The sequence below is a fragment of the Panonychus citri genome, unplaced genomic scaffold (genome assembly GCF_014898815.1).
Source record: "Panonychus citri isolate SS breed McGregor unplaced genomic scaffold, ASM1489881v1 Contig00138, whole genome shotgun sequence".
Classification (NCBI taxonomy): Eukaryota; Metazoa; Arthropoda; class Arachnida; order Trombidiformes; family Tetranychidae; genus Panonychus; species Panonychus citri.
In genome coordinates, this window is record NW_026515543.1 from 3,982,062 (window position 1) to 3,999,321 (window position 17,260).

The 17,260-nt window shown below is 34.3% G+C and overlaps 3 protein-coding genes across 3 annotated transcripts; 2 read left to right on the top strand and 1 right to left on the bottom strand.

The window, feature by feature from the left end:
• The first annotated feature begins 485 nt into the window (after positions 1-485).
• Positions 486-6,826, top strand: LOC128393686 (protein sidekick-like). The gene is made up of 2 exons (XM_053353897.1): positions 486-865; positions 1,100-6,826. The coding sequence occupies exon 2, from the start codon at positions 1,131-1,133 to the stop codon at positions 6,495-6,497; it is 5,367 nt and encodes a 1,788-aa protein (XP_053209872.1). The 5' UTR covers positions 486-865; positions 1,100-1,130; the 3' UTR covers positions 6,498-6,826.
• A 434-nt stretch (positions 6,827-7,260) lies between these two features.
• LOC128392905 (uncharacterized protein DDB_G0271670-like) lies at positions 7,261-9,662 on the bottom strand. The gene is made up of 3 exons (XM_053352996.1): positions 9,382-9,662; positions 7,871-9,185; positions 7,261-7,802 (listed from the first exon to the last, which is right to left on the bottom strand). Exon 2 carries the CDS (start codon positions 9,146-9,148, stop codon positions 7,910-7,912), a length of 1,239 nt encoding a protein of 412 aa, XP_053208971.1. The 5' UTR covers positions 9,149-9,185; positions 9,382-9,662; the 3' UTR covers positions 7,261-7,802; positions 7,871-7,909.
• A 5,508-nt stretch (positions 9,663-15,170) lies between these two features.
• LOC128392941 (alpha-crystallin A chain-like) lies at positions 15,171-16,034 on the top strand. The gene has a single exon (XM_053353034.1). The coding sequence runs from the start codon at positions 15,311-15,313 to the stop codon at positions 15,869-15,871; it is 561 nt and encodes a 186-aa protein (XP_053209009.1). The 5' UTR covers positions 15,171-15,310; the 3' UTR covers positions 15,872-16,034.
• The last annotated feature ends 1,226 nt before the right edge of the window (positions 16,035-17,260 follow it).

Below are 17,260 nucleotides of genomic sequence, written 5' to 3' on the forward strand. Positions count from 1 at the left end.
GAGGAGGAGGTGAAGGTGGAGAGAAGGTCCAAACAAGAGAAAAGGTAGAAAACCAGATGAGGAGAAGAAAGAAAGAGACAAAAGAACAAGAGCTAAGAGAAAGGGAGAAAGAGAGAAGAGAGAAAAGTACAGGTAAGAAAGAAAGAAGAAAAGGTAAAAATGGTTGACAGAGTTAGAAAGAGAACTTGGTGATTGTGGTAAATACAGTTTTCTGTCTCCCATCAAGAGAGAGAGAGAGAGAGAAAAGAGAGAAAAGGAAAAGGAAAATTCGAAATCAAAGTTACCTGTTTCTTGTCTTTCTCTCCTTAGAACTGACCTGGTTTGATGGGTTTGTTGAAGAATGACCTTTGCTTGAAGAAAGAAAGAGAAGATAAATAAAAAGAGGGAGAAGTTGTTTTAAAGACGAAAAGAAAGATGAAGATAAACTGGTTACCTTTACAAAGAAAGAAAGTTCCTCTTCTTTTCGGTGGTGGAGCTCAAGTCATTTTCTTTCTTTCTCTTCACCATCTTTGTTGAAGTCAACGTTTTTTTCTCAAATTGTTTCTATTTGTTTTCTTTTTCTACAAATTAGTTTTATTCTTTAATTGGATTACAATTTGGATACAATTAGTGAAGTGATTTTGTGATTTTCTAATTATGGTTAATTGTCAATTGTCAACATTCAAATTGTCTCGGTGCTCATTTCGCTTAGACAACCATTCAAACGCCATTGTCCCTCCTTAAGGATTTACTGTTTCTCTTTCTTTCCTTTCTTTTTTCTCTTCACTTTGGTTCTTCTCTTTCTCTGTGGATACACTTTGTTAACTAACAAAATTTTTGTTCTTTTTTGGATTACATTTTTAATTTATTCTTATTAATTCTAATGGTAAGTCAGTTTGTTTAATTGTTTCATTTCATTAATTGATTGCATCTTCTCTGTTGCAAGTTTCGATTCCATTTCTTTATGATTACTTTTTTTCATCAAGTTTATTTGCTTACTAAAGATGAAACATTTGAAAAAGAAATTCAACTTTGGAGATGGTTAAGAATTTCTCATATTATGATTAGTTTTCTTTAGTTCTTTTTTTTAATTGTTTCATTTGAATCATGTTTTCTACAGATTATCACCTGATGAGACAATTTACAGATCCATGTGGATTTTAATTTTGTCAACACTTTTTTCTTGCCTTCTCTCAACGACCACAACAACCTTATCATCGCCAACAACACCAGCTCAAAATGATAACTCGCCTGATTCCCGTGTTATTTTACGAACACAAATAAGTTACCCACCTCAAGATACTAAAGTGATATTAAGTAATACTGCTGAGATCCAGTGTGGTGTTAGACATGATCCCACGGTACCATTTAGCCTTAAATGGTATTTTAATGATAAAGAGATTGTCAGTAAACTTTCAAGCCGAGTTCAGGTTTTAAATGATGGAACCTTGAGAATTGAACAGGCTCGTAATACTGATGTCGGTATTTACAACTGTTCAATCACTTCGGCTACTGGAAATGATTCTCGAACGGCTCGATTGGATCTTATTGAACTTCCCCATCCACCCACCGAGGTTAAAGCTCAACTCAACATCCTCGGTGGATTTGTTAATGTCACATGGACTCCAAGTTTCAATGGTAACTCACCAATCATCAAGTATATTGTTTACAGTCGAGTGAAACTAATTACTGGTGCAAGTGATGGTAGCTCTGCTAACAGTGGTCACCCTGAAACTGAATCATGGGATGATTTATCGTATCAAAGTTCAAATATCCAAGGTTGGAGAGTAGCTCAAGCAAATATATCAGCAAGTCAAACTTTTGTTCTCATTCACAATTTAAGACCTGCAATGACTTACCAGTTTAGGGTTTCTGCTGTTAACTTTGTTGGTGAAGGTCAACCTAGTAATCCATCTACTCCCCCGGTCACCCTACCCGCTCAACCACCAAGTGAAGCACCGATCGGTGTAGTTGGTGCTGCTCGCTCTTCCACTGCCATTATGATCCAATGGCAACCTCCTCCGGGTGAGGCTCACAATGGACATTTACTAGGTTACTTAATAAGGTACAAATTGGCTCGATATGCAGAAACACCTTGGTACCATAGAAATGTTACCAATCCAGCGCAACTTTCTTTTCACTTGGATGATTTAATTGTTTGGCAAAACTATGAGATTCAAATCGCTGCCTACAATGAGATGGGTGTTGGTGCTTTCAGTGAATCTATTTGTATTCGTACTAAAGAAGACAAACCAGCAGCGGCTCCTAGCCAGGTAACTGCTCGAGCATTAAATTCAAGAACTATTCAAGTTTCCTGGTTTCCACCGGATCCTCAGTTAATCAATGGGATCAACCAAGGATACAAGTTGAAAGCAAGTCTAAAGAATGGAACCCTTTTTGATGAAATTCACGCTGATCCACATCATTTAACTGATCGTCCCATCTTAAGTAATCTAACTGATCTGCGACCATTCACTGAATATCTGATAACAGTTCTTTGTTATACAAATGCTGGAGATGGACCAACTAATGATCCACCCATAACAGTTGTTACTGAACAAGATTTACCTGGTGAAGTTGATAGCTTCCGGTATTGGGATTTATGGGATAAAAGTGTTGATCTCGGTTGGACTCAACCAATCCAATCTAACGGTGAGTTAATTGGTTACACTTTGAAACATTACATTGCTGATGCTCCTCGTGATCAATGGACTGTATCCAATTATACAGCCAATACAAATGAGACTCGGATAAGTAATTTAAAACCAACTACTTTGTATCGATTTGAGATAAATGCTTGGACTAGAGTTGGTCCTGGTCCAGTCAAATCATTGACCATTAAGACGAGTTTCCCTCCTGTACTACCTCAACCTCCAAGTCGTCTTGCCATTTCAAATATTGGTCCATTTTCAGTTGTCCTCCAATTTACCCCTGGTTTTAATGGCAATGCTTCAATCAGTAAATGGATCGTTGAAGGTCAATTTTTTAAATTACGAAATGCAAATTGGACCTCAATTTATGAGTCAGTTAATAACAGCCATCCAAACGCAATTAATGTTAAAAATTTGCGACCTTACACCGAATATCGACTTCGATTAATTCCTGTCAACATTGTTGGACGAAGTATTGACCCATCAGAACCATCACCATCTTTCCAAACTCTGCAAGCACCACCCGCTCATCCACCTCTCAATGTTACCTTACGTTCACTGAATTCAACCAGTTTAAGGGTCCGTTGGACTCCACTGCCCCCAGAATCTTGGTATGGTCAGCCGAGAGGTTACAACATTACCTGGTTTGAAACATCAGAGGAAAATGAATTAGAGATGATAGGTGAACGGAAATGGCATGTATCCGGTGATTATCATTCTCACTCGTATACAATAACTGGTTTGGAAGAGTATACTAATTATGCAGTCCAAGTTTTTGCTCTTAATGATGTTGGATCAAGCAATGGTAGCCGACTTGTAGCAACACGTACATCTGAGGCCACACCTACAACTGGTCCGAACAATGTTAAAATTACTGCAACCTCTTCAACAACAATTCTTGTTGAATGGTCCGAAGTTCCAAAAAACCATCAAAATGGAGTAATCCAAGGATTTAAGGTTAAATATCGAGCTCAACGTCCTGATGAAATCTCTGAGTTCAAAAAGATTGAACGAAATGAATCTCGAACAGCAACTCTAACCGAACTTAAAAAGTACACTCTTTACTCTGTCTCTGTTTGTGCCTTCACTCATCTCGGTGATGGAGTTTATAGTCCTAGTTTCTCTGTTCAAACGCTACAAGATGTACCTGGAGCTCCTTCAAACATTTCTTTCCCGGATGTTACTTTAACCACAGCACGAATCCTCTGGGATATACCGGAAGAACCCAACGGTGAAATATTAGCATATAAGGTAACATACAATCAAAACGTTTCCGATACTTTTTCAGACTATTCACATGAACTCGCTTCAACCGATCGAACTTACAAAGTTCCTGGTTTACAACCAAATACCTACTATTTGTTCAGTGTTACCGCTCGAACCAAAGAGGGTTGGGGTCAACCAGCTAATGCCTATGTTTACACCACCAATAATCGTGAGCTTCCAGCTAATCCGTCCATGCCTTATATCAGCTCATCTCAAATAAATTCACGTCAAGTTACCTTCACTTGGAAACCTGGTTACGATGGTCTAGCACCTTTACGTTATTACACTGTTCAAGTTTCTTCACAAGGTGGTCCTTGGGCCACTGTTTCTCATCGTATCGATCCCTCACTAACTATTTACACTGTTACCGGATTGAAACCATTCACAACTTACCAATTTCGTATTCGTGCCACCAATGATATCGGCAACTCTAATTGGTCTCCAGAAAGTCCAGCTATTCTAACTCTTCCAGCTCCACCCGACTTTTCAGTGACCGGTGTAACTGTTTCTCCTTACAGTCCAACCGCAGTTTCGGTTAAATGGACACCGATCAAAGAATGGAATGGTGATGAACAAGGTGCAGGATACAAAGTTCAATATTGTTTAGTGTCTTCCGTTGTTTCAACAACCCATTGTCCGTCCACCCTTGTCCAGGGTCCAGCAGTGACCGGTGTTTCAATCGACAACCTGGAAAGGGATCATCAATATGAAATAAAAGTCATCCCCTTTAACAGTCAAGGTGAAGGACCAAGTAGTAAAACTAAAATAGTTTATGTTGGTGATGCTGTGCCCAGCGGTCCTCCTTTAAATGTGAAAGCCATTGCTTTGTCATCAACAGAAGTAAATGTTACTTGGTCACCTCCCGAGAATGATAAGCAAAATGGTCAAATTTTGGGATACAAAATATTTTACTGGTTATCATCATCATCATCTAAATTATCATCAAAAACCAATGACTCTAAAGATAGTGTTATTAGTGATGAAGATTTAGAGGATAATAAACGTGAAGTGATGGAAATAGTGCCCAATACTTACCTGGAACTCTCAGATTTAGAAATGTTCAACAATTATCACGTTCAAGTGTCTGCTTTTAACCCAGCGGGTGATGGACCTCGGTCTACCGCTATTGCCGTCCAAACTAAAGAGGATCTACCGGATATTGTCGGTCAACTTGCGTTCACCGATATTACCATGAGTAGTCTTCGTATTCACTGGGATCCACCAACCAAATCCAATGGTATTTTAACTGGATATTTCGTTGTTTATGAAACAACATCAAATCAAGACGATTTCAGTAAACAGGTTAAACAAACTGTCGCTGAAAATCATTTGCATGTTAAAGGATTAAAAGAAATGATGACTTACAACTTTAAGGTTCGTGCAAAAACATCAATTGGTATGGGTCCAGAGAGAAGTGGTAATGTTACCACTGGACCTCAACCTGGTTCACCACCGCCAGTGTCACATTTCAATTTTTATCAAACATCAAACGCTGTCCGTTTGAGGTGGAAAAATCCTGACTATGGAGGTATCATTGGTTACCTTGTTGAAGGTCAACGTGTGTCCGGTGATTCTCGAGAATGGTATCCCGTCCAAGAATTACGAACCGGCCTTATTGATAGCTATGATCTCAGTTTCGCCAATCTCAAAGCATCATCACAATACACATTCCGTATCATGACAATCAACAAATTTGGTATCAGTATACCTTCAACTCCACCAGCAGCTAATAACGCTGGTGTCTCATCGAATCTCATCTACATCACAACTCCTTCTCAATTAGAATTATCAAATAAATTACCCTTTTATTTTGAAAATTGGTTCATCACTTCAGCGGCATCCATTTTAGCCTTAATTCTTGTCCTGTTTTTCGCAATCATTTGCGTTTGTAACACTGCCTACAAATATAAACAAGAGGCCAAGAAACGAGGCTCTCAAGATGGACTCAGTGAAAATGAGTTTGGTCTTGTTGATAATCTTCATAATCCATACGCATCAGGTTTTGAGCTTCGTCAAAACACTTTACGCTCTCAAGCTTCCAGACGAAGTACCAGTGCTCTTAATTCAATTAACATGGCAGCGGCTAAATGTCCACCTCGACCTTCACCTGGTTCAATAACTTATTCAGAAGATGAGGTGGATGAAGATGCTAAAGATGCCAACCTTTATTGTTCAAGTGGTGACAGTGTAACTGAAAAACCAAGTGAACTAAGTAGTAGTGGTCCTGAATCTGATTCAGATCATGATGATATTTATCACTTTGTTAACCATTATGCCAATGTAAATGATACCCTAAACAAAAGTCAACCCTCATGGAAAAGAGGGGCAGCTTCCTATATAGTGCAAACATCATCTTCCACCGCGGGCGGAAGCAGTGGAAGTGGCAGTGGTTCCGGTGTAGGAATCAGCGGTCCATCAGCCATACCCAGGCGACCACCTCCACCAGCTCCTGGACCAGCACCGCCAAGTTATAATGCAGCCATTGCCTCTGAAGATAGTGAACTCGATTGTCCCAGTGTAAATTTGAACGGCGGTCGAATTATAATAAACAACATGGCTGGAAGTCGCGCACCTCTGCCAGGATTCTCGTCTTTTGTCTAGTTCTCAACCAATTAACTAATTCTTTTACTCATATTGATCATCTATTTGAAATTCGTTAGATGGTTTTTAGTTAGAATTGTAATTTTTATATCTTTTACCTTTCGCAAACTTTATATTGTAAATTATTTCTTCATCATCGTCATCATCTCTATTTTAAAATGATTCATTCCTCACTTTTTTCTGTGATAATCCTAATCCTCGGATTATCAGATATTTTTCATCTTCTATTACATTGATTAACGATTAATTGTTTAATTAATGTAAATCATGTTTCTCATTGTAATGATTCAAAAATCTCATTAAACGGACTCGTCCTTTAATTTAATTGTTTCATCCTCTTCTTTTCATAATAATTATGAATGATAATACAATTCAGATTGTTTTTCACTCTAATTGTTGTCAACTGTTTACACTTGTTAACTACTTTAATGATTAACTAATTGTTGTTGTTGTTGTTCTAATGGTTGATTGACACAATGTTTAGTGAGAGTTTATTGGAGCTAATTTGTTAATTCGCTTGATTAAATTACTCACAATCATCATTATGATTTTGCTTAAACAATAATTTTGATTATCAAATTAAAATTGTGATTTAGAGGGTGAGGGTGAAATTGAAGGTGGAGGACAATAAAGGCTAAGAAGCTGCTTAATTGGTGAAAGGCAACTAAATGATATTTTACCAATTAACTAATTGTAATTGTAAGATATCATCGGGTAAGGCCAAAATCTAATAATAATGATTATTAAGACGATAAAGAAAATATTAAATTGTAATGCAACAGTAACGTTACTTTTTTAATCCACTTTTAATTTGTATGGGAAAAAGGGAGATTACAATGATTACGATTAATATTTAACTTTTATGTTGTTAATTGTGTTGATTTGTCTTCTTTTATTGTAATTAAATTGTGGTTTTCCAACCTTATTATTGGAAGATTAAAAAATGGATCCAAATATAAATGGATAATCTTATGGATCAACAACCTGTTAATCTCCGATGGATTAAGAAGTTCAATAAAAAGGAAGATTAAGTCTATGGATAAATCGAAGAGAAGAAAAAAAGAAACAAGATGATGTCGAGTGAAAAGAGGCACAAATTTAGCACTTAAAGGTTATCGAAAAGGGAAACAAATCAGGTCAGAATTTTCGGGCCGAAGGTCGAAAATGTTCCAAGGAGGGATGAGGAGAAGGTGAGATTATGTAAAAGAAAAGAAGGGAAAATATCGAGAGAGAACCAAATTGGCCCAAGGCACCGGTTAAGAAGAAGAGTAAGATGATGATGAAAGAAGATGAAGGTGTTTTTACCTGGAAGATGAAAAGAAAATTTGATTGAACAATTTATCTTCCATTCATAAGTAACGGTAAATATTTACATTTAATGACGATGATGATGATTAGCTGTTCTTTTTGCCTTAGGCTCTTCTTTCTGGCCAATAGCCTGACTTGTCTTTTGTGTTATACTCTTTCTCTGAAGATACTGAGGATGATTGAGAAGAAGATGATGATGATGAGACTTGTGGAGATGAGAGAGGTGATAATGATGGAGAAGCTGGTGTATCATCATAGTTTGATGGTTTTCTTAAAACTCTTGATCCAGTCGATGAGGAGGGAGACAGAGCAGCTGATTGGTAATTACGAGATTCATCATCATCCATTGACGATGATGAAGATGAAGATGGCCCATCAGAAGAGTGAGAAGATGAAGATGAAGAAGATGATCCTCCATGATTATGATAGGATCTTTCATCACCTTGGTTTACATTTCCCATATAATCTTCTTCAGGTCGAATTGGTTCATAAATTGGCATCGAATTGAAAGGAGTTGGTTGATGATTAAGGTAACCAGAATCACCATAAGCTCCATATGAGGACATTTGAGGATAACCGTGATGACGATCGTTACCTGAAGATGATTCATATGGAGCAGAGTTTGAATGGCTGACAGAGTGAGCGAAATGGTGGCCTAATTGTTGAGCGGGAAGGAGAGAAAACATTTGTCGAGCCTCAGAAGGATTCAAAAGACCACGATCACCGACTGGTCTTTGTTGATGGGAAGCAGCGGCAGCGGGGGTCATATAACTGTAGGCATTGGTGTTTGAAACAGTGAATGGATTGATGAAAGGATTGGTCGAAGCGGCAACAGCGATATCGCCTCCGTAAGAACTACTGACACCATAAGGGTAGTGACTCATTGCCGATGAAACCATTGATGAAGCGGGAGATGAACCTGCAATTGAAACGGGAGAATTGGCCGAAACAAAGACGGGCATCATTCGAGTACCTGATGCAGCGTGATCATAACCAACGGTACGACGAGCCATGAACTTATTATCATGGTAAGTAACTGGGACTGGCACTGGAATAGTGACAACCTTTGACTCTTCATGATGACCATGGTCACCACATGAACAGCCACCACCACCTCCACCAGATGAAGCAATGATAGTGTGTCCCTTGCCCTTTCCACCTTTACCTTTCTTACCCTTTGCTCCAGTTTTAACAATTGTCTTTGCAGATCCACCACATTTACCACCGCCGGTATTGTTGATCACAATGATTCCCGATTCACTGCCCTTTTTACCCGCTTCAACGGTAAAACTAACAGTCAAAAGGGCTAATTGAAAACTCAAAATAATCCAATGGATGTTCATGATGATTGATTGATGAAGTTGAATAATAATCCGAACGCTGTTTCAGTGATGGTGAATTTCCAGTTGATTTAAACACAAAATGAGTTCGTTAAAGTGAAATCCAAGATGATATGAAAAAAAAGAAAGAGACAAAAGTGATGAGAAGAAAGAAAAGAAAGAGAAAGTGATGAGGAAAAAAAGATTCACCTAAGGAAAAGGTAAAAGAAATGAGAATTAAAAGTTAACACACTCACATAGATTCTTAAGGTAATAAGTTGATTGGTTTTCACTCTAATTAACTGCTAACTGTTGATACTTGTTGTTGATTGACAGAAATTGAGCTAAAATGTTTTACTAAATTTTACTAAAATCAACTAATTGTTGTTCTTGTTGTGAATGGCTGATTGGCACAATGTTCAGTGAGAGTTTATTGGAAAAGTTTTGTTCATTTATTGTGACGAGCTAATTTGTTGATTCGGTTGATTAAATTACTCTCGTTCAGCGTCATCATGATTAGCAAAGTGGGAGTTAGAGGGTGAGGGTAAAGATGAAGGTGGAGGAGGATAGAGGATAATAAAAGGAAGGGCTAAGATGATTGGTGAGAGGTAACTAAATGATACTTGAACAATTTACTAATTGCAGTTATCATCGGGTAAGGCCAAATCTAATAATAATGATGAAAGTGATAATGATTGTGGTGATGATGAAAATATAATATTTAAAATATTATTATTAGGAAGGAACAAAAATTTTCTTATCTTTTTAAATTATTGATTTAATTTTCTTGGTACCAGTTAATTGTTATGCAAAAGTGTTGCTACTTATTGTCGGTTCCTATTTTGATTAGTATCATCATCATCTTCCGTTGTTTTAATTGCTGGTTAACAAACCAAATTCTTGTGGACTGACTATTACTAAAATTAGTTAACAATTAGCTAATTATTTTTACTTATTGATACAATTTATAAGTGTATCAATTGTTTACTTATAGTTGTCAATTGTTTGGTTAACACCGTTGATCACAATTAAAATATCTTCCGGCTAATTGTAACAGTTGTAACTATCGTTTCCTTTTGCTTAAAATATACAAATTTCATCATGTTTGCCTTTTAAATCACAATTAATTACCAGCAATTAAAAGGTCTAATGATGATAATAATAGTCTTTTCTTATTATAAATCTAATCACAATCACAACAACAATCAATGATTACCAGAGATTAACTCAAATTGGTCAAATGTTGTCTAATCATTTGAAGATACAATTAAATCGCAATCATATATTAGATTATCATTTAATCAGAAAATTAAAATTTAATTGTTACTCTCATCGTATTATGAGTAAATTAAATTTCGTTATTTTCCATTGTGAAAATAAGATATCATCTTAAGTGTTACTCTTAATTGTTTATCATTATTATTAACAATTAATGGATAAAAAAAGAGAAACTAAATTGAAAATGAACACGATTATTTTAATATTGATTGTGAGACTTGATCATTTTCATTATCGTTAATTGTTACTTATCTCAACTGTTCTAATGTTTTATTATCTCTGATTAGAATCAGTTGATTGTTAATTGTTGATTACAATCAAAAGGAAAATGTTTCCCTGTACAATGATCACAATAACGGTTGACATGTTTTCGGGTTAATTTGTTTCCTTTACTTGTATGTTAATATCTCACATCAGGTTCCGTGTAACACTAAACCCAATTATCTGATAAACAACTGACCATTATACTGGACAATCATATGAATGTAGGTGAGTGTGTAATTTTTTATTCTCACTATTTAATTGTAATCCTTTTATTGTTTAGTTAATGAGTTAAACAAGATCAACAATTGAACAATTTATTCCCCAAATCAAATTGAAAACATTAGAATCACAAATGATTACAGGTAATTAGAAAATAATAGAATCAAAGAAAAAAGAAAACACAATTTCCATTAGCCAACTGACCAAATGTCCAAGTAAAAGTTTGCCCACAATTAACTAAATCACTCAAATGATCACAACTCAACTAGAGTTGATTCAATTAACCCTTCCAAGTCTCAATGGAAAGCAAAAGAATGACCATTCCAATTGTTTGATTAATTAATTGTGGTGATTGTATTTGAATCTTTACCCTCAACTCCTCCCAACCAATAGATTGATTAAGTTGAACTGGTAGCATCTAAATCTAACAATTAACTGAATAACCTTTCAGTGTATCCATTAATTTACTTCCTCCTTCAACCATATCGGTCATTAACAATTGAAGTTTCTATTTACCTTGATACTAACCAACAATTAACTAATAATCATTAGTACTGTTTAATGATTTTCTAGTGAAAATTTAGATCATCAACCCAACACTAATTGTCAAGTTTATCTGAACAAAACGAGAGGGATTTTCATCTTCAAGAGCTTTTTATTTGTCTACAAATTTAAATTTTCGAGTCGTTGTCTCCATCTTTCAAATAGCTTTTGGACTCCGTTCATCAGGCCAGTTTGTACTTCATTTACCACGTTTTCCAATGTCCTGGCCCTTTTTAAGAGCAGCACACCAACGTTTCACGGTCGAGCGCGAAGGTGCTTCATTAGCGAAGATTTTCTTCAGCTCAACATGAATCGCTCCAGCAGAGTAATCTTTCAATACGAGGAACTTTACTATTCCCATGGCTTCACTTTTAGAAATTGAACTTTTCACAAATTGTTTGTAATCCATTAATACCTTTGAAATTTTCGCAACATAATCAGAGAAAATACAAGAAAAAGAAGCCTAGAAAAACGCCCAATGATCTGATCAAACCTACGCTCGCAACGCTGTCACAGAATTGCCCAAAGTCCATTCACTTTGAACGGATCAACCTAGTAACTTAAATTCAGCCAAAGACTTTGACACTTTCTTAATCATTCGTGCAGTTAATGATAATCAAGTAAAGATAACTTTTGATATCTAATCAGTTGACCATTTCAAGACTGCATCAGTTAAATGAGTGGACACTACTTATTATCATATCTCTGGGTTAACTGTATCTCTCATTGATTGTATTGAACAGCGTGAAGTATTTAAAAAATGGTTGCAAACTCAAAGTCTTTGGCTGTATACTTTGATTCATTACAATCAATAGATTGATCATCAACATTGGGTGTTTATTTGATAGCATTTAAAGCAATCAAGGTGAGAGTAAAAAAACGTTAATGGTTGTTGGTTTATCATGGAAAATCATCAACCTTTAATTCAAACCTGAAATCAAGTCAACATTTGGACAGGTAAATGTAATAATCTTAATTGTCACCATAGAGTAATAACGAAAAAAAAAATAACAAAGATATAACAAGACGATCAACTCAGAACTTGATTGTTCAGTTAACTAGAAAACTATGAAATTATCAACATCATTAACTTAATTTTAAATCATCGTCATCATGATAATCATCCTTTTCCATTTAATTTTTTTTCTCCTTCTTCTTTACCTGTGCAATTAAGCTTACAATTTTTACTCTTTCATTAAAATAAATGTTAATGTCATTTATTTGCTCTCTAGTTAGGAAATATCATCATCATCATTAATTTTATCATCACCATTACATCATTATCTTGCTCATCTATTTTTTTACCTCATTCTATCTTCATCTTCATCTTCCTCTTCATCTTCATCATCTTTTATCATCCTTTTCAAATGTTCAATATAAATCGTAAATACCTTAATCATCATCATGAATTATTTGAAGTTTGCATGTGAACGTAATGGTCAATGTATATGAGAGGATAAAAGTTTATCATCATTATTATTTATTCATTTGATGAATTAACTTCTCAGTTTATCCATTATTATAACAATAGTTTACTCAACAATTAGTATGACCTGATTGTTTTCATCATGGAAACTTGAACAATTTATTTACCTTCAATATCAATAATCAGGTGAGATAATCAATCGATATCATCTCTTATTTGATTCAAATACAATATTGTAAACAATTTAATCTTAATTGTAAATTCTGAATTCTGTTTTCTTTCCGATTCAATGATTGTAATAATAATAATATTTCTGTCTCTCACAATTTAAATACAATTACATTTGATTTTAATTGTTTACCATCAGCTTCTCAGGTACAGAAAAAATCAGCATGATTAAAGATAAATGTTTAATTGTACTGAATAGTTTTCCAATCAAATTGATGATACAAACACAATTAAATATTGCACATTTCTTTTCTCTCTCTCTCTTAATTGTATAGACTAACAATCAATTATATTGATAATTTAATATTTGATTAACTGTAAATGTCAATCAAGTTTCATGAAAATTTTTTTTCCGATTCCAATAACAAAATGATTACTATTAATTTTCTTGTTATCCTGATTCTCATTGGAAGTTAAAAATAATCAATTGGAAGCAATTAATGATGGTAAACAAGTGAAAGACAGTTTGATTAGCATGATGATTATCTAATTATGATGAATGATAAATGGATAAACTGATGATGAGGATAATTCAACATCCATGCAAAGATGAGGATAAAAAATCATCTCTTCTCAGGTAGAAGAAGGAGAAAAAAACAAGAAGTGAATAAGAGATGAGAAAACAAGAGAGAGAGAGAGAGACGAAGATGAAGATGATGATTACAATGAAGGAGCCAAAGTGCCCGAAATTAAGGAAACCATTAAAGGACAATCTCAGTGGGCCATTAATTTAATACAAAATGAGAAAGGTTAACCTGTGATGATGTAACTTGAAGCTACCTGGTGGAAAGTCAAGGTTGATACATTAAATTGTGTGTAAACCAAAGGGATCAAGTGGAAACGAGATGAACAACTTACCAAGCGGATGGGCTACTCTCTCTCTCTCTCCCTCACTGTATCATCATCATCATCATCATCATCGTCTCTCTCTCACTTGAAATGGCATCTAAGTTGTGGGAAAGTGATCTGTAATTAAGGAAGGTGCGTTCACGTGAAGAATCAAATTTAATACATTAAATTATTATCATTATAATCTATTGCTTTATACACAGTTGAACATCATCCAAAAGTTTACAAATTATCATAACAATAAGAGTAACAATTAACTAAACAAAAGTTTACTATTATCGTTGTTTAATAGTAAACTTTTGGGTTATTTATTTTCACAAGAATCACTGTCATTGCTCACTTAATTGTTAAGAGATAAATTGATTACTATCATTAGATAAATTCAATCGCATATAACAAACTTTAATTTGTTTCCATCATTTTATTTTCTTATTGTATTTACAATTTTAACATTTAATTAACTTAATCTGTCGATTTTTTTATTCTTCAAGTTCTTATATAATCACAATACATCCTACACTTTATATCTCAGCATCAATCAGTTTATTATTCATCATAAATCACATGTTAATTGTATCGATGGGCAAGTTTATCGATTGTAGAATTTACAAAAAAATCAATTAAATTAACTCTCTCTAGATGGAAGATAATCAATTTAAAAGTAAATATACTCATTAAATTGAACTTTCAAGGGTTATTATTATTGAAGTACTTCAATTAAAGCAAAATTTATTGTTCTAATAAAGTTGTTAAACTTTATGGTTCAACAATTAAACTTTAATTGTTATAATAATGTTAACACTTATACTGCCATCTATTGGCACCCGGCAGAACCAAACAACCACTGCTTTTGAAATTTGAATTAATTTACTAATTACAATTAAAGATAATTAAATTAAATTATGATCAATTGAAAATTAGATTGTTCAATTGTTAGATGTTTCTAATCAAGTCAAAGAAAATAGTGGAATGATTAGCAATAGATTATGTTTAGAATTGGAAGAAGGATTGGATTTGGACAAATTTTCTTAATTGTTCGATCTAATTAATTATTGCAAGTGATTCGATTCCGATCTTGGAACTGATCAGTGTGAGTCAACAAGAATAATCATAACCACAATAGTCAACATTTGATAGAAAAGAAAAGTAAAATCGAGAAGAATCTGGTAAGTGAATGTTATGGAAACTTCTAGATCATTGGAGAAAGAGTAAAGTTTGAGTATAAAAAGAGATGGAGACACAATTGGAGATCAGTAGAATCAAATCAAAGTCTAACTTCAAACTTGATACTCTCTCAACTCTTCCAATTCTTTTGTGACCTTTAATCAAAATCTCTTTTTCTTTGTGAATTTAATTTTCTAAATTGTGAATTGATCAAAATGTCTCTTGTTCCTCGACTTATTGAATCGATGCTTCGAGATCCTCTCGATGATTTCGTCCCTTTCATCGCTTATCGAGAACCAATTGTTGATTATCCTCGAAGATCATGGAACCAAATGAATCGAGCTCTTCGTCAACTCAATCAACTATCAGACAATTTCAACCAACAAATGGGACAAATTGTCGATTCAAAGGACAATTTCCAAGTGAATGTCGATTGTGGTCACTATAAACCAGAAGAAATCAACGTGAAATTGGTCGACAATAGTTTGGTGGTTGAAGCGAAACACGAAGAAAGATCAGATGAAACTGGCTTCATTTCGAGACAATTTAAGCGACGATATGTTCTTCCTGAGAATATCGAATTGGAGAAATTGGAATCGAAATTAAGTGTCGATGGAGTTCTATCAATCAAAGCTCCAAAGAAGGTGGTCAATGCTGTTGATGGAGAGAAAAATATTCCAATTTCTCTTACTAATCAAGTCTATCAACCAATTGAAGGAAAAGACAATCAACAAAAACAACAAAACCTACAAGCAGAAAAAATGCAAACCCAATAGATTCTTTCCAATTAGAATTTAAATTGTGATATTGATCCATAACCTTCTCCTAATCTCAGATTTGATCTCATATTTTCAATGATCTTTGAACTTCTCTTTTCAATCCATTCAAATGTAATTTGAATTACCGAAATATCTAATAAAGAATACTTTCAATTTTTAATTCTCTTCTCCGTCTCTTCATTTCTTCATTTTGAAAATTTTACATTTAGTTGATAATCATTTCAACGAATTGAAAATTGAGCCGATCGGCTTTTAAGCGAATCCTGTCGGTAGAATAGGAAATTATTTCTTTAACAAAATTTTCTCATGAAACGTTTTTCCGAGAATCTTTATCAATAGTTTTACTTGTACTTTGATTTCTCAATCGTTCTGGTCAATCACCGATGAGAAATCAATCAAGTGATATGTTCATTTAATACAATATTCAAATGATGAGCTCCTTTGTAAGACTATTTAGACATAATATTAGGTTGGTGAAGGTGAAATTTTAAATCATTCTGACAGTTTGTTGATAAAAATTCAACCCAATCGTAAACTAAATGATACCAATTTAATACTAATTGTTGAATGGCCCATCGTTTTAGTCGATATTTTAACCTATGTGATCTGATTAACGAGGCAAAGGTTTAAGGTGATCAAATTCTAAAGCGCTGATTTACCGGAGATCTTGGCAGAAAAAGGTTTGGTTTTCACTGAGAAATTCATAAATTTGATCGAGTTGCTAAATCGTCGAGTTGAATAAATAAAAACAAATCAAAGTAATAATCAAATTTAGTTGGCTATTAAAAAGCTCGAGTTGATTGACCTTAAAGTTCAAGTTCTCAACGAAAATGACCTGAAATTTCTCTAAGATTTAAGTGATTTAATAATCAAACCAATTATGATACTTAAAAAAAATTCGTACTCCCGTAAATCGAAATGATGGAAATACTATTAATAGTTAATCAACTTCAACAGAAGTCGTTCCGAAATTACTCTAATTTTTTTCATAATTTCAATTTGTTCAAAGTGAATATCATTTCTTCAACCGGACGGCTCTGTATTTTTATGGCCTTTTTGAACAAACTCCGCTATAAGCTGAAAAAACTGAATGACAGGACCAATTAAGACCCAATTTGCCTTCGAGTGAATTGAACATATCTGCCAAACACGACCAATCAATGCAAGTTGAAGATTCCCGAGGGTGAAGGCCTTTGAATAAAGACTTTTGAGTTCGATTCAATGTAAAGACAGTTGATTCTTGTTTGATGAAAGGCCTAAAAGGTCATTTTTCCGTTTTTTATTTTCACTTATATCAAATTCAAAATATTGGCAGCGGATAAAATTAAGGAATAATTTTATATATCATGTACCAATGAGAAATGGCCTCGGAAAACAAAATCGTCA

Excerpts from the sequence above, each read along its gene's own strand:
- LOC128392941 (XM_053353034.1), top strand. The coding sequence starts at position 15,311 with ATGTCTCTTGTTCCTCGACTTATTGAATCGATGCTTCGAGATCCTCTC.
- LOC128393686 (XM_053353897.1), top strand. The coding sequence starts at position 1,131 with ATGTGGATTTTAATTTTGTCAACACTTTTTTCTTGCCTTCTCTCAACG.
- LOC128392905 (XM_053352996.1), bottom strand. The coding sequence starts at position 9,148 with ATGAACATCCATTGGATTATTTTGAGTTTTCAATTAGCCCTTTTGACT.